We start from the raw sequence: 26,190 nt of genomic DNA on the forward strand, positions 1-26,190 counted from the left end.
AGCCCTATAAATGAAAGAAGCAATCTGGTTGCTATGGGCAACTGGTCAACTTTTCCTTTGCACAGTTATTGATAAATCTATATTATCTAGGTATATATAATATATATCAACCAGCTATACTAATATAAAAAAAAAGCTGATTTATTAGGGTCTCTTCATCCTTGTATTTAGTGGAGGTTCCAGCGAAGACGTTTTGCTGTAAATAGAGTGCTACCTTTATAAGAATGGCTCGAAGTAATGTTTAATTGATTATAAAAGCATTGAAACTACTTTTGACCAGAAATGCCAAAAGTCTAGGTACTGAGACCTGCTGCAATCACGAGTTAAAAGCTGGTGCATTGTGTGACAGCATGCTTCAATGATTCGCTGGCCCAAAAATATGACTCCATTAAATTCACTGGCTGTAACTCACAATTGCAGTGTGCCTCAGGGCTGAGTTTCTCTGTGTTCCAAACTTTTCACGTCTGGGCATCTTGTCAAAATATGTTAGAAATGGTAGTGATGCTTTATTTTCTGTGTATTTAATCTGTTTTCTGCTTAGGTTCATTAACTATTGAAGATTGTGTAGTGCCAATAGACCTGAAATTGGCTGAATCTATCCATAAGAAGTGGAAAGAATCCATTATGGTTAGTATAAGGGACGTCCTTGGTGTGGAAATGCAAACTGTGTGATTTGTTCTCAAATAAACAGCAATCTGTATATGTACCCTTTAGTGCTCGGCGGTATACCGGTTCATAGCGAATACCGAAATTTTTTTCCTGCACGATATTAATTTTTCCCATACCGCAATACTGGTTGGGCCCCTTTGCCCCCCCCCCCTCGAATGAATTATCAGCTGTACCCACATCGAGGAACTAATCATATGTGACCCACGGGCGCTGTTCTGCTTCTCTTTCCCCCCCCCCCCCCAATGAATTATCATCTCACCTCTGTGCTGTCCCCCACATCGGGGAACTAATCATATGTCACCCACGAGCGCTGCTTCTCTCCCCATATCCCATATTGATGAGTTGCCAACATATACAGTAAGTCCCATGAAAGGCATAACTGTGGTGTATGCCTGGCCTTACCTGTCACTATATTGTATGTTCTGCATCTACAGCTGTTAGGCAATGCCTCTGTATATCTTTACTGGTCATTTTGGCGACAAAGAAACCTGTAAATTATACGTAAATCATGAATGTCATACTTTATTTTAACAGTCCCTCTTATGACCATACTGTATAAATAAAGATCTTTCTCTGACTTTTAGGACAATCAGGGTGGATGTGCCTAAGGGATAATGTTTAATAAATATAATTTTCATTTTCTATTGAATATGGCACTTACTGACCCCAAAAAATTTAATCCTGAATAATCCCTTTAGCTAACAGCAGACAAATCTGTGAACAAGGCTTTTTGATTTGGCTAGAATAATATGGATGTCTCTGAAGAGCTACCTCAATAAATATATTTAAAGGGATATTCCAGGGAAAAAAAATGTTTTTTTTTATATCAACTGGCTCCAGAAAGTTAAACAAATTTGTAAATTACTAATATTAAAAAAATATTAATCATTCCAGTAGTTATCAGCTGCTGAAGTTGAGTTGTTCTTTTCTGTCTGACAACAGTGCTCTCTACTGACACCTCTGTCTGTCTCGGGAACTGTCTAGAGCAGAAGTGGTTTCCTATGGGGATTTGCTCCTACTTTGGACAGTTCCTGAGACAGACAGAGGTGTCAACAGAAAGCACTGTTGTCAGACAGAAAAGAACAACTCATCTTCTGCAGCTGATAACTACTGGAAGGATTAAGATTTTTTAATAGTAAAGTAATTTACAAATCTGTTTAGCATTCTGGAACTAGTTGATATATACCGTATATAAAAAAATAATTTTTTTCCTGGAATACCCCTTTAAGAAATTTGAACATGCTGGGCCGTACTGTACTGGTAAAAGTCACATGCTTCATGGCCCCTAATAACATTGGGGGGTGGCAGGTTAGGCTTAATAACAGCATAAGAGCATTGTGAACTGAACTTTCCTTGGTGGTGCCACATCTTCTGATCCTTCCTGCCACTGTCCTGGAAATCCAGCTTGCTGTGCATTACGAATAGTGCAATGTCTGAAGTAGGGATCGACCGATTATCGGTATGGCCGATATTATCGGCCGATAATCACGATTTTGGGCATTATCGGTATCGGCAATTATCTTGCCGATAATGCCCAGCCCCCCACCGCACCGCGACCGCCACCCCCTCGACCCGCCGCTGCATAGACGCCGTGACGTCAGGTGTGTCGCTGCGCACGGGCGTCACTGCGCAGCGACGTCTATGCAGCGTACTAGGCCGGAGCCTGCCCGGAGTGGAGAAGATGACCGCCGGAGAAGAAGGACAGCCCGGACCGGACCACCCTCCACCCGGAACGCCCCCGGACACTACATGAACGATGGATGGATGGCCTGGAGCACCCTGGCAGGTAGGGGAGAGAAGCTGGTGGTGCCGGCGGTGGTGGTCTATGGCCCCGCAAAAGCCACTGCAGATCATTGATTTAAAGCGCCCGCTTTAAATCAATGATCTGCAGCGGTGTCGCAGGGGGTTAAATAGCCGATAACTTATACCGGAATATCGGTATAAGTTATCGGCTATCGGCCCTAACCTGCACCGATTATCGGTATCGGCCCTAAAAAACCGATATCGGTCGATCCCTAGTCTGAAGTATAGATCTAAAAAACTGTTTTTCATTTTATTATAACTTTTTAATTCCTTAGGAAAGACAGAGACAAGAAGCGTTATCGTATCAGCTCATTTTCCAAGGTATTGTAGTGAATTAACACAACTTTTCTTACAATGTACAACTTTTAAACATTATGCACATTGCGTTGTTCCAGTGTATCGAACATGCAAAATTAAGTATATATATGTACTGGATGAAATTTCTCTTCATTGCTCTTAGAGGATGTTTTGATCTATGAAGTGGAGCCTGACAGAATTAAAGGGGTTGTGCAGCGAAAAGTAACTTTTCCCCTATCCACCGGATAAGGAGTAAATGTCAGATCGCAGGGGGGGGGGGGGGGGGGGGGTCCGACCACTATGGCATTCTGTTTAAGTTCATGAAGAATTTCTTAATATGCTCGTTGCTAAATAAAAAATAAAATGGAGATTTCGCCACAAAAAGTGTTCGTTTTTTTTTTTTTTTTAGACAAACACAATAAGGAACATTCGTGCAGGGAAGCATTATGTGAGTGAGGTAGGGGTGGATGAGTATTTACTTGGGCTACAATTGTTTCACGCCAACTGGTGCTTTCATAGGCCTAAGGAAGCCCCATTTGGCGTGAAACAATTGTGAACATGAACCCCCCCCCACCACCTCACTCACATCATGTTCCCCTGCACAAATCTTTCCTAATAAGTTTGTCTTAACATGCCGTGAATAAAAGACAATAAATCGAAGACTTTCTGTGGTGAATGCTCTATTATCTTAACTTTTGCAACGATTGTACAGTCTGTCTATTTGTGAAATTATGTAAATGTAATTTCCATTTATGCCAGACACATTGGAGTTAATATGTGCTCAATAAGAGACTTGCGTTGCCAGAGAGTCTCTACTTCGCACTACTAGATTAAATCTTGTGATTCACCTCGACAATGATTTTGTTGAACATACATTAGCTGCAGAGTCTTTGCTCCAGATTCCTCTAGGATAGAAGACTGCTATCTGACAGCTTTTACTGTTACTAATTCCTGGGCCAGAATAGAACGACCTCACTGCTATGAAATCCACCTCCACATCACCTTTCTTCCATTCCGCCTTTTATTCCATCATCTAAAGAAGTTCTAGACATGCATATAGCAAGCATGAGATTTGATGCCTCTACGTGCTAGAAATCTTAAGTCTTAATGCTGAGAAGTGTGATTGAGTGTTATGAGGAAGTAACCTCTGTAGCTTGTTCTGCTTATTGGTTTCAGTATAAATCAATATAACTTTCAGCTTTTCTGCTTTATTCCAGAAACATCACCACATCTGTACACAGGATCTATGAGATTTTTTCACTCTTTTCCGTTCACTTAAATAAAGTAAAGCCATGATACCAGACACGGCCCCTTGACATGAGTGGCCACCATGTTTTCCTAATTCTTCACAACTCCTGCTGCAATATTTGTCTAAACCTCATGAAATACACTTTTTATAGAGGATATGTCATCTCTCCTGACCTGTTTAAAGGGGTACTCCGCCCTTAGAAATCTTATCCCCTATCCAAGGATAGGGCATAAGATGTCTGATCTCAGGGGTCCCGCTCCTGGGGACCCCCTTGACCTCTACTGCAGCACCCAAGTCATCAGCTCTCGGGGTGCTAAGTTTGGTCCGTGGCTGATGACTGGGCCGGCGGTTCGTGACGTCATGGCTCTGCCCCTCATGATGTCACGTCCCGCCCCCTTCAACAGTCACACCCGCTCCCATAGACTTGCATTAAGGGGGCGTGGTGTGACATCATGAGGGGGCGGAGCCATGATGTCACAAACCGCCGGTCCCGGTATAGTGAGCCATCAGCTCCGGATAGCTGATGAGGGGGGGCTGCTAGGGATCCCCACGATCAGACATCTTATCCCCTATCCTTGGATAGGGGATAAGATGTCTAGGGGTGGAGTACCCCTTTAAGTAAATATGTACATTTTCCACAAAATAAAAGTTCTGGACATCTTTACTTGGAATTACCATTCTCCGAGTAAGTAGTGTGTCCCTTTATACACCCAGCACAGTATGGATCATGTCTAGATTGTGTAGAAACCATCCATATTAACTAGAGCAATAGTAACACCCATTTGTCAGTGTATTCTTAGATTTCCAGTTGGTGTTACAGAGGATAAGCACAATGTGGAGATTAATTTATGGGCAATGTAAGCATTTGTTAAAATGCACAGGTATGGAAAATTGACAGCTCCTGTATAAATAAATCACTTTGAGGTTATTGTAATGTATCATTGAATAACTGAGTTTCTTTCGTAGCGTGCTCACACATTGGCCCTCATTTACTAAGATTGTAGATTATTAGTTTGTTTTTTTTAAATAATTTTTTTTGTCCTCTGCTGTGTTCCTATGCTTATTTACTATTTGTTGCACGCGGTGGATTTATTTTGGCGCACAAGTTTCTTGTTTTTTTTTTCACACTAGAAGGGACAAAAAACCAAGTGAATAAAAAGCAGTGGCTCTTCCGATCTGTGAACAACAGAGGAAAGAGACCACACCACCCAAACCAGCCATGCGTAAGGAACAGGCAAGCATTATATTTTATAGTACAAATCCGTAGTTTTGGTAAATAATTGTAAAACTAATTTGGGTACACTTAAGGCATAGCTCCAATTTTGGCAAATGATAATACTTTTCAGATAAAAAAAATAATTAAAGTTGTACTCCGGTCGGAAACAATTTTTGAGCTAATCACCTGTTGAAAAAAGTTAGAGATTGATAAATTACTTTTATAAAAAAAAAATCTAAATCCTTCCTTATCAGCTGCTGTATGCTCCAAGTGAGTTGAGTTTTTCTTTTCTGTCTGACCACAGTGCTCTGTGCTGACACCACTGTCCATGTCAGGAACTGTCTGGAGCAGGAGAGCTTTGCTTTGGGGATTTAATCGTGATCTTGACATTTCCGAACACAGACAGAGTTGTCAGCAGAGAGCACTGTGGTCAGACAAAAATAAGAACTAATCTTGCTCTGTAGGATTTAACAGCTGATAAGTCCTGGATGTCTAAAGATTTGTAAATAGAAGTAATTTTTAAATCTATTTAAATATATGGAGCCAGTTTATCTTAAAAAAAATTGTGCTCAACCGGAGTACAACTTTAAAATTTTGCAGAAATTTTTTGTCGACAAAACATATTCATTTAATGAATGAATTAACACATTTAATCAATAAATATTTTTGGACACTGAGGCTGCTATCCATAGCAACAATATTCTAGGTATCAGATGAAAGAAAAGGATGAACGTCGATTATGTTGGCAATGCAACTAATAAAGTTGGGCAATAGATATTGAATAAATCAAAGATAACATTAAAAAAGTAATAGGATGAAACAATGCAAACATCAAAGTAAACTGTATTATAAAAATACATTTATTTTAAATCTCAACACATGGAAGGTAATAAAAAAGGCCATATATAATATGAAGTCAGGAATAGAAGTCCCGATGAACGGCGAGTTAAGTGAACCAGTCTTTTTAATTTTGGTTTACATAGTTTAGGCATATTGCCCAAAATTACCATGCTTTGTGAAAAACAGACCATTTTAGCAGTTTTTGCACCAGCCTCTGGCAGTCTGTTCAGTAATCACTGTTTTTTTTTTTTTCAAAAACTGAGTGATTTTTTTTAAACTGTCGGGTTACGCCCATTTTTAAGCCACGCCCCTTTGTAGGGTTTTCTGAAACTCTCCGAGTGATGTGTGAGAATGTAGACAATTTTTTGTCCAAACATGTCACAGAAAGTGTCGCACAGGCGTGTGCCTAAATTTAGTCCACAAAAAACGATAAAAACTGTAGGGTTTGCCTTAGTAAATAAGGGCCATTGTTGCTTCTATGAGTTGGAAGAATCAGCAGCAATACATACTTATGCATTATGAATATACCCTTATACTACTTTTATTTTTCTGCAGACAGCTTACCAGATGACCCTGTTGACCTGGTTACAGTTCCACAAACATCCGAGTCTGGTGTGTCACCAAGAGATACAGACCTATTACCATTCATGGATCAGTGGAATACAAGAACAAAGAAGGTGTCATTGCGTGAGATCATTGCAGAGGAAATGGCATTACAGGCCCATGAAGACTCGGTATGGACTATCTTGTGTTTAAGTATATATTGCACAAAAAGCAGCTTTTACAGGTTTATGGAAACATAAATTAGACAGCATAGAAAAGTGAACTATTCCCAGGATATCAGAAATACTAAATGGCCAAAAGTATGTAGACACGCCTCCTTTTATATAGGTCGGGTTTTAGCTAGATCGATTACAAACAAGAACTACATCATACAAAGACGTTTTAGATTATTGTGTGTTTCCAACTTTGTAGGAACAGTTTGAGTTTGATCCTTTTCTGGTGCTCACTGTGCCCCAGTGCACAAAGCAATGTCCATAAAGCCATAGCTTGGTTAGAATTAGGTCAAGGTTATGTACAGGACACCCAAATTCCTCCACAACACAATTATTAAAAACATTTGTAATGAACTAAAAGCAAGTCAGATCTTTTCATCAATGATAAGTATTCCTTTAGCTAAATGGGCCCAAATCCCCACAGACATCTACAAAATCTTGAGTAAAAAAGCCTGGCTCCATTTATATTCATGGTTTAGGAATGGCTTATCTAATATTTCATATAGGTGTGATGGTCAGGTGTCCACATACTTTTGGCTGTATAGTAATATATTCAGTGAAGAAGACGGCTGTTTCAGTTTAAGTACCTAAACCATGTACATCTAATTTGTATGCCTCTATCGCATATATTTATTATAAAAATACCTCTTTTCATTAGCTCACAGTGTTTGAAATCCTCTCAGGGGAAGTGAGCGTGTCCCTCCCTTGTGGTGGTAGGAGGTGATTGGTTTGTTGTGTGATGTCCGTAAGTCATCTCTTGTCCATGACTCATGGACAAGCCTGATGCTGCTGCAGGACTGGTTAATGTCCCAGTAGATATGGGGACACCTAGAGGTGGGATTTTCAAGTTTTGGCATCTAACAGTGCCAATTTAAGCCTTTCTAATAAAATGGATGTTGTCCTTTTGTAGAAAAAGTCTTTATCAAGTAAAAACTGTGCTGTAAAAATGAAGGAAAAGCAACTCTTGGAACTGTTTCCTCAAGTTGAGCAACAATTACTACTGGATATCTTTAAGGAAAACAAGTAAGGAATCACTGTATTCTTTTAGTAATTGATAATGGTATGTTTGTATGCTCATAGTTTGTTTCCAAATTTTTCACAACTCCGCAGTTAAAGGCGTTTTCCTCTTGCTGTCTCTTCAGCTGTTATCACCGAAAAGTGGCTGTTAGGTTTTTATATCTTAAAGGGGTACTCCAGCCCTAAAACATCTTATCCCCTATCCAAAGGATTGGGGTAACATGTATGATCGCTGGGGACCCCCGCAATCTATCATTGCGCACCCACCTTTGTGAGTGCTGGAGGCTCCAAGTGTGTAGTTTGACGACCACGGGCTGGAGTATCGTGAAGTCATGGCTCCTCTCCTGTGTGACGACATGCCCCGTCCCCTCAATGCAAGTCTATGGGAGGGAGTGTGATGGCCGTCACGCTTCCTCCCATAGACTTGCATTGAGGAAGCCTCCAGCACTGCGGAGAGCACAAAGGTGGGTGTGCAATGACAGATTGCGGGGGTCCCCAGCGGCTGGAACCCCGCGAGCATAAATCTTATCCCCTATACACCTTTTAAAAGAGTTTTTTCAGTGGCTTTCCATTATAGATAATAAAGATAGAAAGTTCCACACTCGATATTATGTAGTAAGGCATAAAAAGGGGTTTGTCTAAAACAGATGATTCTTATTAAGGAAACCTAAAGCTTTAAAAGACTTCTGACGGGTCATAGCATCATTTTTAACAGTTTTATTAAACAATTTCCATTTGTATGCACAATAGGTAATGTCAATAAGCATACAAAAATGCACTTGTAGCAAGGCAGACAAGAAACAGACAGAAACAGTTTGACATGGACAAGTCCATATGGGCAGTAACAGTCAATTTAATCTTATGTATTTAAAACAACAATAAAAAGTGAGTAGCTTGTATCAAAGTCAACCTAAAACATTAACTACACAGAAGTAACAAAGAACGGAGCACTAACCAGTATGTCTTGAGCCAGGGAATGTCTTTATTCCATTTGTGGGTACATCTTCAAGGGGGAGCAAACTCCCAGGAGATACTTTTTGCATCTGACCGTATCGTGCTACGATTCTCCAGGTGCTGAGACCCTCACCACTGACTAAAACAAATAAGCAGAAGTGCTCAGCTGAACGCTGTGCCCGTTTTTTTCTGCTTGTCACAACTGGAACAGGAAAAGTTGCACCTTGTTCTTGAGACCAAAAAGTTTTAATCTTTTAAAGGGATTGTCCAATTTCTTGACATGTAACCTGCTGCAGCTGTTCCCTTAGTGGTTTTTGCCTGCAGCAATCAGGAGTTCACTGGATCGTTTGTGCAGCACTTTACTTCCATAATTTTCTGCTGTTTGCTGTACATTCCCTATTTACACAGGGCAATGTGTAACAACTTTCAGACTGCGTAAAAAAGGTCAAAATTTGCAGAATGAGCTATTGCTTATTTGTCGGCTGATTGTTGGGACTTTTAAGCAGGAAAGTAATGGTCCGAAAATCGGACAGTGTAATAGGGTATTTACTTCTTTTGGGAGAGAGAGATACATATAATTTATTATGAAATTAGAAAACCCCTTAAGAGTTAAACTACTTATTGATATGTAATGTTGGTTTGCTGTTGAATAAGTAGTTCAGTATTGTAAAACTTATCACCTATCCTGAAGATAGGGGATCATTTCCGGTCACAGGGGGTCTGACCGCTGGGACCCCCGTGATCTCCCATACAGGGCCCCTGCTCTCCGGCCAGCTAGCATGTGTCAACCACCGCAGGAAGCGGCGGCCGATAAAGCCCCCTCAATACAGGGCTATAGCAGAGCCGGAGATTTCTGAAGGCAGCCCTCCAGCTCTCCCATAGACTTGTATTGAGGGGGTGTGTTGGCCGCTGCTTCATGCGATGTTTGACACGCCCCCTTACCGTGAACTGCTGGGGCCCCGTACAGGAGATTTGTGGGGGGGGGGTCCCAGAGGTAGGATCCCCAGCGATCAGAAATTTATCCCCTATCCTTAGGATAGAGGATACATTTTTTTTTTAATACTGGAGATCTCCTTTAAGATTACTTATGAAATTTGATGGGCTAGATGTATTAAGATTATCTGGTTTCCTTTTGTCCACAGCTATTCATTAGAGCAGACTGAGCAGTTCATGAGCTCTGTTCTGGAGGCTGACCCTGTGCAGAATGTGATAGCACAAGGCTTCAAGCAAGCAGTGTCCACAGCATCTGAAAAAAACAAGGACAAGGTATTTGTTTATTTATCGTCTAACGCGTTAGTTTAATTTTTATATAAATAATGTATATATAATTTATATAAACTTTTGACATGTCATACGTTTAGAATGCATTGGATCTCAGTCCTGAGACCCACTGTTATCGTGGTTTATAACCATGTGAAGCACTCGGTAGCATAGTTCACTTCTTGGCCACCTTCCACATCCGATTGTTGTGTTCCTTATAGTCTACGGAGCACAACAGTTGGATTTGGCAGTCATGCTATTCACCTGGTTATAACTGGCTAAGGTGAAATGTTGTACTGTTATTAAGATTTACATAAAATGTTAGATTCCCAACATACTCTCCAGCACCGTACACATATCAGAGCCCTTTTACTTCATGTTTTGGTGATATTTTGGCAAAAAGGTATACCGGGGCATATACCTGGGTGGACCATTTTAAAGGGGTTCTCCAGCAAAAAAACAACCTGTGTATGGTTTCAAAAAGTATAATAAAGCAATTTACTAAGGTGATATTGTCAGCCATAGTGCACAGATCTTCCATATAAGCTGAGCTGTCTAGCTTGTAGCTGGGTCATCACTCTCTCTGAATGCTGAGCTCCCATCCCTGCTCCCCTCCTGCCTGCTTGGGATGAGACCAGTGATGTGAAGCTGATATTACTTATCATTAGATTTATGACCCCATAAGATAAGGCAGCAGAAAGCCTTTCTAAGTCACAAAAGATTCCATCAGAACAGGCTCTGGAATTTAGTCCAGATCTGGAGCTGTGCAGAACTCCAAAGCACAGCAGACCATACTTTTTAGTCCTGCACATAACGGTATAGATATACCAGTGTGATGGGCGTTTAGAATGACATTGGTCCCTAATACCACTAAGGCTTATAATCCAGTTTTCCATCTCATATACATACACTAGTAACCTATAAGTGAAATAACTTTCCATGGGTCAAATAGATCAATATTTAAACAGTTGAAGTATGGATGTGGGACCACCGCCAGTCAGGTGAATACATTTTTAGGTCCTACATGCGGTAGATACGCAATAGATACGATTGTGGCAGTGCCTGGAGGTACAGCTCAGTCCCAAGGCACAACCACAGTTGTATATTTGGGGCTGTACATAAACAATGAAGGAAGGTACAAGTGAAGGGAGTCTGATGCCAATAGATCAAATATTGTCTATTCTGAATACAACATCAAAGCTACTTAAGTATCTAAAAATGTAAGGGTTGTGTTTTGTATTTTTACTGCATGCAGCATTGTGCAACATTTTGATGTTGTAGCAAATATTGCTCGGTGTGCAGGTTCTCTATTTAGTTTTTTGTAAGTGGGTCAAATACTTAAGAGTGGTCTGACATTTCTCAGTGTGGAAAGAAACCATGTCTGACATTTTTTTTAACCACTTAATGACTAACATGCTTTATGTGGACATTTAATTAACCCCTTAACGACCAAGGACGTAAATGTACGTCCTGATGTGGCGGTACTTCGTGAACCAGGACATACATTTACGTCCTTTACATGACCGAGCGATGCTCAGGTCATGCGTGGCAGGTCCGGCTGCTGATAGCAGCCAGGGACCCGCTGGTAATGGCCGACATCCGCCATCGCGCGGATGTCTGACATTAACCCCTCAGATTCCGTGATCAATACAGATCACGGCATCTGCGGCAGTGTGGCTACATTTTATGCTGATCTGATTGCCCACGGCACGGCTGCAAGGATCAGATCAGCTAACATGGCGGACGGAGGTCCCCTCACCTGCCTCTGCCGCCTTCCCAGCTTCTTCTGCTCTGATCTGCCTTTCAGCAGACCAGAGCAGTTTGCCGATAATACTGATCAGTGCTATGCCCTATGCATAGCACTGAACAGTTTTAGCAATTAAGTTATTGCTATAAATAGTCCCCTATGAGGACATAAAGTGTAAAAAAAATAAAAAAGTAAAAAAAGTTTTACAAAATTAGAAAAATCCCTTCCCCCAATAAAAATGTAACATTTCCCTTTTTCCCATTTTACCCCCAAAAAGTGTAAAAAAAAAAATTAATAAAAAAAAAATTTAATAAACATATTTGGTATCGCTGCGTGTGTAAATGTCCGAACTATTAAAATATGTCAATGATCCCATACGGTGAACGGCATGAACCTGAAAAAGAAAGTCCAAAATTGCTGGACTTTTTCGTCACATTTTATGTAAAAATATTTTAATAAAAGTTTTATATACACAAATGTGGTATCAATAAAAAGTACAGATCACAGTGCAAAAAATGAGCCCTCATACGGCCGTTATATACAGAAAAATGAAAAAGTTATAGCTCGTCAAAATAGAGGGATTTTGAAAGTACTAATTTGCTTAAAAAGTTTTCAAATTTTATTTATCACAACAATAATAGAAAAGTATGTAATCATGGGTATCATTTTAATCGTGTTTACCCTCAGAATAAAGAACACACGTCATTTTTACCATAAATTGTACAGCGTAAAAACAAAACCTTCCAAAATTAGCAAAATTGCAGTTTTCTTTTTAATTTCCCCAAACAAGCCCTCATACTAGTCTGTGGATGAAAATATTATGATTTTTGGAGGCGAGGAGGAAAAAATGTAAATGCAAAAATAAAATTGGCCTTGTCCTTAGAAAAAAATCTTCTCTGCCCCTCAATGCAAGCCTACGGGAGGGGGCATGATAGCTGTCACGCCCCCTCCCGTAGACTTGCATTGAGGGGCGGAGCATGAGGTCACATGGCGGCGGAGGCGTGACGTCACACGCCGCCGACCTTGTGGTTGTTGGTAATCAGACCCGGAGCGAACACGCTCCGGGGACTGATTACAAACGGGGTGCCGCGTGCAAGATCCCGGGGGTCCCCAGCGGCGGGACTCCCGCGATCAGGCATCTTATCCCCTATCCTTTGGATAAGATGTCTAAGCACCGGAGAACCCCTTTAAAGACCTCATTTGTGATTATACTTGTAAAGTTGTGTGCTTGCTCTGGCAAAACAACCGCTTTGATAAGCACTGTTTTGTGTCTACAGCTCCTAATCTACATTTAGTAGCTTAGCAAGAAGTATGGGGTAAATTGAAAAGGATTGTGACCATAGGATCTGACTACATGTTTTGTTAGTGGTTCTCCTTTTTTTATTTTAATTTTTTTTTAATTTTTTTTATAAGACGCATCTGTAGACCTAGTCACCAGTTGTCATCTGGATTTATAACATTTGCAAATATTTTGACCTTGCCATTATAAAACGAAGCACATAAAATATATTTTTGTCATTCTTTGTATTCTTCTTCAATCTACCCATGCTCACTAACAGAATGTGTTTATCCTGTTTTATGATTTATCGGAGAAGAAATTGAAGCCAGATAAAGAAGTCCTCAATGAGCGATATTTCCAGGACATGGAGTACCCAAATTATGATGACTTCAGAGCTGAGGCCTTTCTCTATCATCAGAAACAGCAGGAGAGCTACAGGAAAGCAGCAGAAGCTCATAACAGGGGCATGAAGCAAGTGGCGGCTTATTATGCTCAGCAGGTTTGTTCTAGCAATTGCAGGACATAAATTACAATTAACTTTATCCACTGTGCATTATACAGGTAATTGACTGCTTTGTTATGGTCATTGCTTTACAATAGGGCTATCTGTATGGACAGAAGATGAAAGAGGAGAATCATAGAGCAGCTGTACAGATCTTTGAGAGGGCTAATGAGTATCTATTGCCAGAGAATATATTAGATTTACATGGACTCCATGTGGATGAAGCAATGAAACACTTCCGCAAGGTGCTGCAGGATAAGACAGATGGTAGGTATATTAGCACTCCTCTAAGTCTTCTTTCATGTAATTATCAAAGATAATTCTTAGAAAGAAATATGTGCATAATTACAGCAATACAACCGTATTGTAAAATCAAGAATATTCATATCTGTTTTCTGGTAAAACTAATATTAAAAATTGCTGCCAGGCCTGTAACTTACAGTTGAGCAGGTATTGATTGTTAGTGGGTTCAAACATTACAGTTTTATCAAATTTTTTGCTCTAATTGCTGTAAAACGCCTCTACACAGCAGTCAATGTGAGTAAGCAGAGCTACAGTATAAAGTAGGAAGGATGTATATAAAATATATGTAAAAAATCATGTAGATCCAGTGAATTAATTTAAAAAAATGTATTATTACAATGATGGTGCTTGTGGTGTCCTTTGTAGGGCCCTTACATCGGATTCACCACGATAAGCAAGGTAGTTAATGTATAAAATATTCATACAATGAAATAAAATAAAAGACATATAATATACAGGGTAAAAAAGTGCTGGTATCCCAATGTGGCAAAATACAAGAATTTAGGTGCACTACTGTGGTAGATGTAAACAATGACATTGGCTAACCCTCAACACTGATGTTAAAATTGAGACTTTAGCCAGTATATCCTTGTATGAAGGACATACCTGAGCCCGCACACCAACACCAAGGTTTCTCAAGTGGCACGGGACCTAATACTAAACCTTCCTGTGCTTGATAATCAAAACCAGGGGCCAGTGGGCAATTACGGCAGCATTAAGCCCGACTTACAGCCTCCTCCCAGATACCCTCCAGTGTGGCTGAGCACACATACAATGGGAGGAGGGAGACAGACTACAAGCCCCACCTAAGTTGGCTGATAAAGTTGCCAATAGACATATAATATAATGGGTATCCCAGTGTGGCAAATAGTCTGTAGCGCCTATAGATGTATGCACGGAGATCGTGCCTTGTATGGATGATTACAAATTGTCTCTGCGTACAACCCCGGAAGCCTGCTCCGGTAAATTTCTTGCGACCTGGTGAATGATGGTAAAGATCGTCGGGTTTGCCAATAGTGGGGTACAGTAGACGCGTTTCGAGGTACTCATCTACCTCTTTTTCAATAGCAATTGAAAAAGAGGTAGAGGAGTTCCTCGAAACGCGTCTAGCCTCTATCATCAGTACTCCAGTATTGGCAAATCCGACGATTTTACCATCATTCACCGGATCGCAAGAAATTTAACGGAGCACGCTTCTGTGGTTGTACGCATCCCGTCTGCCAGCAGACGTCTCCTCGGCGAAAACCTTTTTGCGGCAACCAGGCTCCAGGACATTGCTGGTAAGAGGCAGTGTGCCAAATCCCCAAATCCACTCAAAACTTTCCCTGTGCCGGAAGAGTGGTCCACATTTGAGGGGCCTCCAGCGCTGCAGAGAGCAGCCTCATGCACCCACAGGATAGAGTGCCGCCAGGGTAGAGTGGGATACACACAAGGAAACCCCAGCGCCGCAGAGCGCATTGATTTTAACCCCTTACCAACACGCTGCCGCATGCAGTATCCTGACCAGATACGAGCTATACACAGACATTACTACTCAGACTATTTGTAATCATCCATACAAGGCATGATCTCCGTGCATACACCTATAAGCGATACAGACTATTTGCCACACTGGGATACCAGCACTTTTTTATCCTGTATATTATATGTCTATTTACCCTGTATATTATATGTCTTATTTTATTTCATTGTATGAATATTTTATACATTCACTACCTTGCTTATCGTGGTGACTCCGATGTAAGGGCCCTACAAAGGACCCCACAAGCACGATCATTGTAATAATAAATTGTTTTAAATTAATTCACTGGATCTACATCATTTTTTACATATATTTTATATACACCCATTTATTGGTGACAGTCAAGCCCAGACTTGAGGAAAGTGTACCCCCACTTTATACATTGTCCGCAGGTTGTATAGGATACACAACCTTTTTCACATTAGTACTCATCTGGCAGTAATACTATTGTCGGGATACACGCTTTAAGCTAAATTTACAAATCAGTTAAACTTTTTGGTACAAGTTGATTTAAAAAAATAAATAAAATGTTTTCCAGCGGTGTATCCCTTTTAAGGGCTCAGAGTATGATGATAACTGCTTTACATGCTCCACTGAGATATTCTGTATTTGCAGTGTTCAATGATGACCGTATTGTATGTGTTTTTGTTATGCCATAGGAACCCTTGTTTAACTTACCGTATATATACTCGAGTATAAGCTGAGTTTTTCAGCATGATTTTTGAACTCTCCGTCTGTCAATCGCTTCATCAGTGGTCTTCAACCTGCGGACCTCCAGATGTTGCAAAACTACAACTCCAAGCATGCGGGGTGTTGTAGTTTTGAAACCTCTGGAGGTCCGCAGGTTGAAGACCACTGCGGCCATCGTCATCATCCAGCCCCCCCGTTCTGGGCTGTCCATCTTCACCGGGGGGCCATCTTCACGCTTCAGGCCCGGAATAGTGACGTTGCCTTGACAACGACGCACAGGGACTTTGCGCATGAACGTCCCTGTGCGTCATTGTCAAGGCAACATCACTAGTCCGGGGCCGGCCCCGAAGCGTGGAGAAGAGGTCCCCCTTGTGAAAATGGGCAGCCCGGAACGACTAACCATCCCCACCGGACGGTCCCTGCAGCATAGATGGCCCGAACCAGCTCACCCTAATTTCCCGCCGAGGGGAGTACAAAACAAAAGGGGGGGGGGGGCTGGATGATGACGAAGGCCGCAGTGGTCTTCAACCTGCGGACCTCCAGAGGTTTCAAAACTACAACACCCAGAACGCCCTGGGAGTTGTAGTTTTGCAACATTTGGAGGTCCGCAGGTTGAGGACCACTGATGAAGGGATTGACAGGCGGTGATGATGAAGGGGGGGGGGGGATGGTGACGGAGGCGACGGAGGTCTGGATGATTACATAGGGGGATGATGAATTTCCCACCCTAGTCGAGTAAATAACTTTTCCTGGGTTTTTGGGTAAAATTTGGGGCCTCGGCTTATATTCGGGTCGGCTTATACTCGAGCCTAAAGCAAAACACAAGGCAATGCCATTTTCCTTATTTGTATGGTAACAATAATTCTTACTTGTACAAGATTTCAAGCGTAATGGTGGCAAGTCCTATATCCTTGTGATCACGGGAAGGGGAAACCATAGCCAAGGAGGAGTTCCCCGCATTAAACCTGCTGTTATAGATTTCCTCACAAATCACGACTACAGGTAATCCTAACCATACAAATTCCATATGATGTGTAAATATTAGATCATTGTTGCCTACTTGAAGTATCTCTAAAATAAAACAATTAATATATTGCAAGATAGAAGTAATTTATCAGATGATCATAACCATTCCCTAAAATACGCTGTTTTGTCATCCTAAATGTTTTATTTAAACTTTCTGAAATTACTGAATAATCACTTGTTAAAGGTGTCACTTAGATCAACGTGATTGTATCTTCAGTCTTGTTTGTAACAGTAAACATGTATAGCATTTTAACTCCAGCCTTATTCTAAAGAGATACAGATTATAATGGTGATTTTTAAATCAGTAGCACCACAAGCACTGTATAGCAACTTTTCTGTTCCTTACATCAGTGATCTCCAACCTGCGGACCTCCAGATGTTGCAAAACTACAACTCCCAGCATGCCCGGACAGCCGTTGGCTGTCCGGGCATGCTGGGAGTTGTAGTTTTGCAACATCTGGAGGTCCGTAGGTTGTAGACCACTGCCTTACATTTATAGAAAAAAACCTTATTCTTATGATACTTAGATAACAATAAAACTGAATTTTTTAGAGATTTCAGTGTGACTGAGCACAGCTTCAAATCCTTCACATCAAATCTGCGCAGGATCCTGAATGTGTAAACGTACCCTTAAAATTTCACGGCATCTTCAAAGCCAGAGACTACGGCGATCAGGATACGGATTTGGCAGAAGTCCCATGCAAGTCTAGGGGACCTCCATCTAATCAGTGCCCTGATCGCTGTAGAAAATTTTTAACAAATATCCTGCTGCTGGAGCGTGACTGGAGTTATGCTTTAAATTGGTTTTTATTTTACATGTAAAGCAGGCTGAGTATTCAACAAACAGCTATCTCTCCCGATTCTCCATACACTTGCCTGTACTGCTCACCTGAATGTGCATGTGTTCTGAATGGGGAGATGAGAGAAAGTTGATTGTTTTTGGAAAGAAATTTTTTTTTTGTTTTTTTTAATTTTTTTTTCTTGTTCTAGAATTGAATACAGAAGTATTTTAAACACTTTTTCTCTTCAATTAGATTTCAAGAAAAGACCCCTGGCGTTCTCCGTGTAGCATTGAATAACGCAGTTGCTAGGATTTGAAAAGGGAACAGCATTCATGTCCTCAGACTAGTACACCAGCATCATACAACCAAGGGAAATAATGGTGTTTTTTTTTTCTTCTTTTTACCTGACAGTACTATGTTGCGAGATGACTGCTAATAATATAGAAGTACTTGTTTATTTTAAAGGAGGTTTTACCTTGTTTGTAACCATGGGAAGTGTATCTCTTTGGGCACTTGTTTTTAAGAAAAAAATGGTGCTTATGGTTGGACCTTTCTGTCTGACTTGCTCAATACAAATTTTATTGTGATCTTTTATGTTTCCAAAGCAAGTATTCCGCTACATGTACAGTATCTATATTATGCATACAGGCTGAGCTTACTATTCTTTTTGATTTTAGGTAGTTCTGATATTGTTCCCAATAGTATATGATCGACACTGAGCCAAGTTATTTACCATTTGGAAGCATTTTTATGTGTGCATAAGTCATTTTTACACTGCTTGACCCACCATATCGACAGTAACAATTTTGGTAATGGCTGGGCAGAACACAAATGGTATTTACTGCAGTCTATATTCTTGAGGTGGATGTGCACATTGTAACAGCTTCTCTGCTCTTCCCGTAACAGAATATAGACTGCAGTAAATGATGACCATATTCTCCTTAGAAAACAGCATTTCTTGCTCTGCTATCACAAAATTAGTTCTTGGTTATTAAAGAGCGATAACTAGCTAAAAGGTGGGGACTGACTACTGGGACCCCATGGAAAATGAGAACAGAGTCAATTGATTGGGTCGCATACGTGCTCAGGCACTACTCTGTTCATTTTCTATATGATTTCCTAATATTTCTGATCAGTGAACTCTGTTTGAAAGTCCCATAGGCAGTGAATGAAGCAGTGGCCAAGCATGTGGACAGTTGATCTCCATTCCTGTTAATGGTGGGGTCCCAGCTGTCAGCTAATTAATCCTCTATTCTGTTCATTGGGGTTAACTTTTAATCTTTGTGTAACCCTTTTTTTTTTTAGGGATCAAGTTGCATCATAGGTGCCTATTAAAGAGGTTCCTATAATGCAAATTAAGGATTACTGTAAATGTGGATAGTCCGGCCAGGAAGTGGAGCGCAGTGCTGTCTTTTAATTGCTGATCACAGCGGATCTCAGCGTTGTTCACTTAGCAGATTCCCTTTATGTAAAAAAAATATCTATTTACTCTGAACATCGTGCTGAGCTGTCATTATTAGAGGGTTTAGCTAAGATTGTGTTGCAGTATTGTTAGGAAAACGCTCTGATTTTTGTTGACTTGATTTTAATATGGTGTGCCGAGAGTACCTGACATCAAACCATATTTTTTAAACTGACTCATAATATTCTCTATCTACTCCTAACACCCCCCTCCTGCCCTTTAAAAAAAATAAAAATAAATACGAGCTTTACAAAGCTCTATATCATACCTTTTCCCTTGCTCACATTGTGTAAGCTCCCGGCAGGAGAAAGTGGGTGTTCCCCAGCAGGCACAACATCACTGAAGCCTGCGAGAGCTGTGCCTCCAGAATTAAACACATTAAAAACATATAAAGGTTGAGAATTTTAACAGCAAGTAGATAGCAAAGTGTCTTATAATTACATAAGGAACAGTACATAAATAGTTTAGTTTGATGACAGGTTATCTGGTCTCAAATAAAATTAAAGAGGGAATATGGTTGGTTGCCCTACTTTTCTTTTGTCCAAGTATATACTTTTCTTTAGATAAGCCTGTAAAAGTAAATTAAAGGGAAACTGAAAGCGGGTTTACCTGCACTAATCCCATTAAGCAGGGTGATTACTTACCTGAATCCGCAGTTCGGTTCTTGAGATACCGTTGTAATAGCCTCCATTGCTAATATGTAAATAGCCGGCTTTGCGCAATGGAGGTGGGACCCGGCATACCTTGTTTTGCTGATTTCCTACATACAGACAGTTTAAAAATAATTGATTGTACAATCTTAATAAATCTAGATTCACGGTTTAGCAGATGTCAAGATGTTAAAACATGGACTGTGATTGCTAAGGACAGCAAGGTCACTTTCTTGAAGATCATTTTGATGTATGAGCTCTCCCACTTGATCTTGAGACCGGATGTAGAGAGATGCAACCTACTCTAGGTGGAAGGACTGCCAATGCATCCTTCTGACGCCCAGTGAGTTTTGTGCAGTAGTCCTATTGACTATAATAGATTCAGTGCACAAAATGCATTGTGAGTTGTATGTTTGCCTCAGACTTGCCTCTCTATTATTGGAATGTAATTATGTAAGGATCATGCTTTATGCAGGATTTTTTCCTGAGATCAACTATCCAGGTCATGTTTTAAATACACCATAAGTGGTTCCTTATTTTATATAATGCTTGCATTTTTTCCATCTAATAAATTGATGGCATGATGACCTCTTTTGATTCAGCTCTGTAGGCCTTTCACAGTTTTTTTCATTTACAGTGGTGCTTTCAACTTCCCAGCTTTGCTGAGAACTGTACCTTGCCCCATTCACTTCAATGGAACTTTGTCAGAGTTCACGGTGCAGCAGGTGGCCAGGCCCTGCTGTGCTGGCATAAACTATAAAGGGACTGCAGCCCCTTTATTCTTCAAGAAGAATAATAATAATAGTTTAACCTATCAATATACAATTACGTAATAAGATGGGAATAAATCTTTATTATCGGAATAATGGATATTTCTAGTATTGATGTTTCAGTCTATTGCCAATTGCCAGATCGATATTTGTTGTCAGTGAATGGGAACATTCTTCTTTTACATCCAAAGGCTAGGAAAATTTCGGGACCATGTCTCCTATCTAGGGGTTTTCAACAATTACCTTTTTAGTCCTCTGTCAGCTAAATACATTAGTAGATTATCCCTACTCAGGCCTTAAAATCCTAAAATGTGTTAGTCTTCGTAAATGTGATAAGGAGTCCATGCTTCTGAATGGTCACTTACTAATCAACAAAGTCTTTAGGATAAGAGCTCTATTTTTGGCCATTATAGGGCATTTTCACCAGTTTTCCCCATTGCTGGCTCCCTCTCTAATTTTAGTTGTCCTTTAAGCTAGTGGGTAGAAACTTGCAGCAGTTAAAGGTCCTACACACTGTAGACACACACACGACTGGGCCCTGGTCCTATATCTCTATAGCACACAAGAAGCAGCATGGAGGACATTATAGAGCCATACTAAGGAGTACAAGCTGTTAGTCCATAACAGGGTTGAAAAAGAACTAGATTTCTTTCTGTCTCTCTGGAAACTCCTTCTCCCCTTTCCATAGACTTTTTTGGGCAGCTGTAATTTGATATTTCAGTAAGCTGATCTGATTCCAGAAGTGAATGATGAGTTTAGAAGGTAGGGAGGGAGGAGAAAAGTAGCCCGATAAGTGGAGAAAGAGGCATTTTTCTCTAATAAGATGCATTATAAAGTCTCTTCTATTGATTTATGCAAAGTTTATTAAAAATATAAGCATTGCTTAGACGGAATACAATTGTTGTGAACTCTGTGAGTAGGACTGATTCCGTACAATTTTAATTTTTGCTTCTAGGTGTCACTGTTCCTTTTCACTGACAATAAAAAGAAAATGCAAGAGAATTGGAAATTTGCAGAGCTGTTCATTGTAAAATAATTAAAGACCTTGTCCAATAGAAACCCATTGCTACTTTCTTCTATGAACAGGACAACACCTGTATATGAACTTTACCTCACATTGCAGTTCATTGAAGTGAATGGTGCTGAGCTGCTATGCCTCATGCCAGCTGTGGAGAGATGTGGAACGGGATGGTAAAACTTGTGTAATTTAGTCAAGAGACTAAAGCACCATATTGAATTTTCCAATTTCCCACACAGTGGATGTAGCTATTGTTCAACATATCCAGCCTGTCAGATATATAGGGAATTGTGATGAAAAATAGATGTTTCTGATGTCTTAGGTTCATAAACCTTTATAGATCAGTAAATGCCAACCTCTACTATGAAAAAGCAGCGGGCACATGCATAGCCGTGATAAATAAGCCTGTTCTCTATAGGGCTGTGTCCAGCACAGTAGTTGATGGTCTATGTCTTTGTCTTAACACCTCAGTCATTTTGGTTCATTTTTATTTTTTTTTTCTTCTAACACAATTTGTCATATCACAAGTTTTCATTTTTAAGTCACTGTTAGGTTTTATTTTCAGTCAAAAGCAGAACACTGATTTTACTGAATCTCAAGATTACTTGTAAAAGCTTTTATATCTGATGCAGTTCCTTTATTTGGCATGAGGGTTTTAATTTTTTTTCCCCTGATCGTCAACTCTTCAAATTATTTTGTTATATATCTCTCATATTTCTTTGACTTTCCTTTCTTCTTAACACTTTTCAATGACTAATTTTTATTGTACGCTACAAGCAACACAAATTTATTTTTATCGCACCACTTAGAAGCTGTGTAAATAAATTTTTACCTTACAGGTTGTAAAAAAAAAAAAAAAAAATGGTAATTTCAGCTCAGGTGTTTACTGCTAATTTATATAAGGAAAAGAGAATCAAGCAAGATGACTATAATGTACTGACAAAAGGAAGTCTTAAGCTGGCCATACAATTCAGATAGCTGTCGGCTGCCTCTTCTGATCCCCCAATACATGCGCTAGTATGGCTTGGCCAGATGTGCATGTATTCTGAATGGGGAGAGCAATGTAGAAAACCTTCATAAACAGAAGATAGTTGTCCGATCCTGCTGAATTAGTTGCGTTTGGCCAACCTAAATCTGTGTATGGCCAGTTTTAGACTCTGTTCACGCAGAGTGTCAAGGCTATTGGTTATAATGGAGAATTGATTGGTTTCCCTTTCATCCATGCAGACCTTAATAGGTTCTGTCAGTCTTCTGGTAATCTTGGCATGTGAACAAAGCCTTAAGACCAGAAACGTGCTGCTCTTTGGAGTAAATTTTTTATTTTTTTCTGAGATGTGAACAAATGTACAGAGTATTATATGTTGTGTACATACTAAATATTTTTTTATCTGGAATGTACATATTTTTTATTGTCTTCTAACACTTTATACAAGGGGGCATTATTCCTGTCATTGGTTCCATGCTCAAAAAAAAAAAAAAAAAAAATGTACCTAATACTTTATCTGCCATATGCTGGATGTGTGGACCACTGCTTAGAGGTAAATTCTGTATTCTATTTTTATAATTTGTTTAAATGAACTTTTATGGCATGTATGATGTTGTGTTTTTTTTTTTTGTTTTTTTTGGAATGTACACTGTTTTATGGACATTTTAGAACAAGAAAAAATAAAGAATAATAAATAATAAGTTATTTGCGTTTTTTTTTTTTCCTGCATGAACCTATATGTATGTGAACATTAAAATCACAAGCTTAATAATATGTAGCAGCAGCTTTGACCCATCAATGTATTTTCTCTTAACCCCTTAAAGGAGTAGTCCAGTGGTGATTCAGTGGTGAGCAACTTATCCCCTATCCTAAGGATAGGGGATAAGATGCAGATCGCGGGGGGTCCGACCCCTGGGGCCCCCCGCGATCTCCTGTACGGAGCCCCGACAGCCCGCTGGAAGGGGGCGTGTCGACCTCCGCACGAGGCGGCGGCCGACACGCCCCCTCAATACAACTCTATGGCAGAGCCGAAGCGCTGCCTTCGGCAATCTCCGGCTCTGCCATAGAAATGTATTGAGGGGGCGTGTCGGCCGCCGCCTCGTGCGGGGGTCGACACCCGCTATCTCGGCGGAGAGCCGGGGCCCCGTACAGAGAGATCGCAGGGGGCCCCAGCGGTCGGACCCCCCGCAATCTCAAACTTATCCCCTATCCTTAGGATAGGGGATAAGTTTTTCACCACTGGACTACCCCTTTAAGGACTCAGCCCATTTTGGTCTTAAAAGGGAACTTTCCTGGCAGACATTTCTTTTTAATCAACTGGTGCCAGAAAGTTAAACAGAATTGGAAATTACTTCTATTTAAAAATGGCTGAAGGCTGTCCGGGCATGTCTGGGAGTTGTAGTTTCCCAACAGCTGGAGGCACCCTGGTTGGGAAACACTGCACTAGCGGTGTCACAAGAATGCCGCAGCACTACGCAAATAGCGTAGGGCTAACGTAGGCAGCGATAGGAGCCTAGCGTTAGCCCTACGCTATTTGCGTAGTACTGCGCATGCGCAGAATAAATTAACTTTGGGGGAGTAGCCGACTCCGGGCTGGGAGGCCGGCACAGCCCGCAGTGACTCATGGGAGCGATGAGTCACCGGGCGAAGATGGCGCCGGATCGTGAAGAAGACGCGGTCGAGCGTCATCAAAGGACCCAGCTTCCGGCCAGATGGAAAAGCGAGGAGAAGTCCGGGAAGAAACAGACATGGACAATGTGAGTATATTACAATGTGATATAACCTTTATTAATGCTTCATTTCCCCCATAAACAGGTTGCGTCGGAGTACTCCTTTAAGGACCCAGCCAGTTTTCGTTTTACGCATTTTAGTTTCTTCCTCCTCCCCCTCTAAAAATCATAACGCTTTCAATTTTGCACCTACAAACCCATGAGAGGGCTTGTTTTTTGCGTCACCAATTGTACTTTGTAATGACATCACTTATTTTATAACAAAATCGGCGATGAAACAAAAAAATAATTATTTTTGGGATGAAATAAAAAAAAAAGCCATTTTGAAACTTTTGGGGGCTTCTGTTTTCGTGCAGTGCACTGTTCCATAAAAATTACGCCTTATTTTTATTATACTGTACGTCCATAGGGTTACAAGTATACGCAATTTATGTTGGCTTCATTTTATTTTACTACTGAACAAAAAATATAACTTTATGCACCAAAATTAGTATGTTTAAAATTGTCATCTTCTGACCCCTATAACTTTTTATTTTTCTGCATATCGGGCTATATGTGGGCTAATTTTTTTTGCCCCGTGGTCTGTAGTTTTTATCAGTAACATTTTTGTTTTGATGGGACTTTTTGATGGTTTTTATAAATTTTTTTGAACAGGTTAAGCAAGGTGTCTTGTGGTATCTGGCATCAACATGTTAGCTGCAGATCTGATAGGTCCTGTATGTTGCAATGCAGGCCTCCATTAAAAGGCTTATGTCTTACAAAACTTGTTGAATGCATTGCCTACTTCTTTCTTCCATTCAAAAAATACAAAACAAATACAGACTTTAAAGGGACTTTAATAAATAAAATTATTCTATCAAGGTAAAGCATTTAGTTTATGTATTTAGTTTTAGGACAATGAAGTTTTAGGGTCTATTCACACCAACAGTATTCTGCACAGATTTGATGCGCAGGATTTCAAGTTCTGTCCAGTTTACATTAACGCCTTAAGGACCCTTGACGTACGCGTACATCATGACACCCTGGTACTTAAGGACCCATGACGTACGCGAACGTCATGGAGAATTCCGGTCCCTGCCGGGCGGGGATCGGACTGGAATGCCTGCTGAAATCATTCAGCAGGCATCCCGTGCAAATGCCCGGAGGGTTCATCAGACCTCCCCATGTCGACGATCGCCACAAATCGCAAGTGAATTCACACTTGCGATTTGCGCGATTCCGGGTCATACGGGTCTATGGTGACCCGGAAAATAAGGGGGATGGGGGTTGTCCAAGACACCCACGATCCCCCTTAAGGAATAGGAGCGAGGTGGCAGGGGTGCCACCCCTCCTATCCCTGCTAATGGTCGTCAAGAAGCAATGACTAATAGCAGATAGGAGGCGGGGGGTTAACTTTCATAGTTACATAGTTACATAGTTAGTATGGTTGAAAAAAGACATACGTCCATCAAGTCCAACCAGGGGATTGAAGGGAAGGATGTAAGGGGATAAGGGAAAGGGATGTAGTTTTATAATTCTGCATAAGCATTAATGTTATTTTGTTCCAGGAATGTATCTAACCCTGCTTTAAAGCTGTTAATTGTTCCTGCTGTGACCAGTTCCTGAGGTAGACCGTTCCATAAATTCACAGTCCTCACGGTAAA

General features: G+C 40.6%; 1 protein-coding gene across 2 annotated transcripts in view; it reads left to right on the forward strand.

Moving 5' to 3' along the window:
• Window positions 1-23,497, forward strand: part of N4BP2 (NEDD4 binding protein 2) — a 68,069-nt gene extending 44,572 nt beyond the window's left edge. For both annotated transcript variants that reach the window (XM_056557060.1, XM_056557069.1), the window contains exons 9-17: window positions 542-627; window positions 2,748-2,793; window positions 6,630-6,808; window positions 7,761-7,873; window positions 9,964-10,087; window positions 13,424-13,606; window positions 13,708-13,876; window positions 17,003-17,126; window positions 18,185-23,497. In XM_056557060.1, coding sequence (XP_056413035.1) covers window positions 542-627; window positions 2,748-2,793; window positions 6,630-6,808; window positions 7,761-7,873; window positions 9,964-10,087; window positions 13,424-13,606; window positions 13,708-13,876; window positions 17,003-17,126; window positions 18,185-18,248 — 1,088 coding nt within the window. In that variant the 3' untranslated portion in view covers window positions 18,249-23,497. The remainder of the gene's footprint in view (window positions 1-541; window positions 628-2,747; window positions 2,794-6,629; window positions 6,809-7,760; window positions 7,874-9,963; window positions 10,088-13,423; window positions 13,607-13,707; window positions 13,877-17,002; window positions 17,127-18,184) is intronic.
• Window positions 23,498-26,190: the final 2,693 nt, after the last annotated feature.

Source organism: Hyla sarda, chromosome 1 (assembly GCF_029499605.1).
Source record: "Hyla sarda isolate aHylSar1 chromosome 1, aHylSar1.hap1, whole genome shotgun sequence".
Lineage (NCBI taxonomy): Eukaryota > Metazoa > Chordata > Amphibia > Anura > Hylidae > Hyla > Hyla sarda.